The sequence below is a fragment of the Dendropsophus ebraccatus genome, chromosome 10 (genome assembly GCF_027789765.1).
Source record: "Dendropsophus ebraccatus isolate aDenEbr1 chromosome 10, aDenEbr1.pat, whole genome shotgun sequence".
Lineage (NCBI taxonomy): Eukaryota > Metazoa > Chordata > Amphibia > Anura > Hylidae > Dendropsophus > Dendropsophus ebraccatus.
The window spans coordinates 90,482,171-90,484,064 of NC_091463.1; the positions used below are offsets into that span (position 1 = coordinate 90,482,171).

The 1,894-nt window shown below is 39.3% G+C and overlaps 1 protein-coding gene across 1 annotated transcript; it reads right to left on the minus strand.

Moving 5' to 3' along the window:
• Positions 1-665: 665 nt before the first annotated feature.
• LOC138766544 (olfactory receptor 6C74-like) lies at positions 666-1,568 on the minus strand. Its single transcript, XM_069944134.1, has one exon. It carries the CDS (start codon positions 1,566-1,568, stop codon positions 666-668), a length of 903 nt encoding a protein of 300 aa, XP_069800235.1.
• Positions 1,569-1,894: the final 326 nt, after the last annotated feature.

Here is a 1,894-nt window from a genome sequence, read left to right on the forward strand (position 1 = left end):
TAAAAGTGAAAAAAAAGTGTAATAAAAAAGTTTTATACAAGTTTTTTAAAAAAAAAACCCTTATAAACCCCTTCCCAATAAAAGTTTAAAATACCCCCTTGCCCATTATAAAAATATAAATGATAAATAAATAAACATATTACATATCGCAGCATGCGTAATTGTCCGATCTATTCAAATATAACATTATTGTTCCCGCACGGTGAACGGCGTAAACGGGGAAAAAAAACGCACCAGGATTGCTGATTTTTATTAAATTATATATCACAAAAAAATGAATAAAAAGCGATCAAAAATTTTCTGTTCCACCAATATGATATTAATAAAAACTAGAGATCATGGCGCAAAAAATGACACCTCAACCAGCCCTGCAGGAAGAAAAATAAAAGCGCTATGGCTCTTAGAAGGCGAGGCGGAACATTGCATTTATCTGACCCGGACTTTTGTGCATCAAAGGGCTCGGTCTTGAAAGGGTTAATGATCTAAATCACAATCAACGACACATGATCATTTCCTGCAATTAGCGTTTAAATTTTAAGGATATAACGATTTTCTGTACGATAATCATCCCGTGTAATAGGGCCCTTAGATAGATACAATATGTGAACATGATGCTTGGCTTTGAAAATTATATAAAGTCGCAAAAATTGTTAATATTGTATTTCTCACAATTTCAGTTGTCGCCGTAAGGCAGATTTCACATCTTTATTTTTCAGGCTGTAGATCAGCGGGTTCATCATGGGGATAATAGCCGTGTTAAAGAGAGAGAAGAGTTTGTTAGCTCCTGTGTTTGCGCCTGAAATTGTTCCCATGTATTGTAAAACAAGAGAAGAGTAGAAGAGCACAACCACCGTGATGTGTGAGAAACATGTGTAGAAGGCTTTACGTCTGCCGGCACTGGAGCTTATCCTTAATATACAGGAAATTATGGAAATGTAGGGAGATATAGTCAGCAAAAGTAACATAAATACATTCACATTGCCCTTAATTAGAAAGTAAAGGTCCAAGAATGAAGTGTCGCTGCAGGTAATGTCCCGTATGGGCAAAATGTCACAAAAATAATTATCGATTTCGTTGGAAATGTAACAAGTGAACCTTGAAATAATAGCAGTGGTTGGAATACTCTCTATAAGCCCAAAACCCCAGCTGACTGAGGCCAGAAGAGCACAGAGTCTCCGACTCATGATACTGTGATAATGGAGAGGTCTACAGATGGCCACATACCGGTCATAACTCATGGCCGCCAAAATGGAAAACTCATTGCTGATTAATGCAGAGAAAATATACAACTGGGTCATACAGGCTGAGAAGGACACCATGTGATATTTGGTTATTGTGTCCACAAAAATCCGGTGTAACGCTGTGGTGGAGTAGGATATATCTATCAGAGACAAGTTGGAGAGGAAGAAGTACATGGGAGTGTGCAGGTGGACATCCAGGCCGACCAGGAGGAGAATGGTGAGATTTCCAACAAGAGAGATGAGATAAATGAGAAGAACCAGGAGGAAGATGAGAACTTTTAGTTCAGGAACATCTGAGACTCCTTTAAGTCTAAAGCCTTCTATCATGGTCCGGTTTATGGAATGCATGAATGGGCTCGATTTCCCTTCCTGTACAAGAATATATGAATATCAACTTACCACTTTGTGTTACTGGTAATCTAAAGATAATACCTAGAGATGAGCGAATTTACGGTACAAATGAAGCAAATAGCTTTGTTAGCTCCGCAATCTGCTTTTGAACTGATGCTATGCGCTGCTCCACCCCAAGTGCCCGGAAAAGCTGGATCCAGGACTAGATCCAGCTTTACCAGGCACCCGAGGCCGAGAGGCACAGAAGTCAAAGCAGACTGCCGAGATAATGAAGCGTTTAAGTATAAGTGACCAGAGCATCT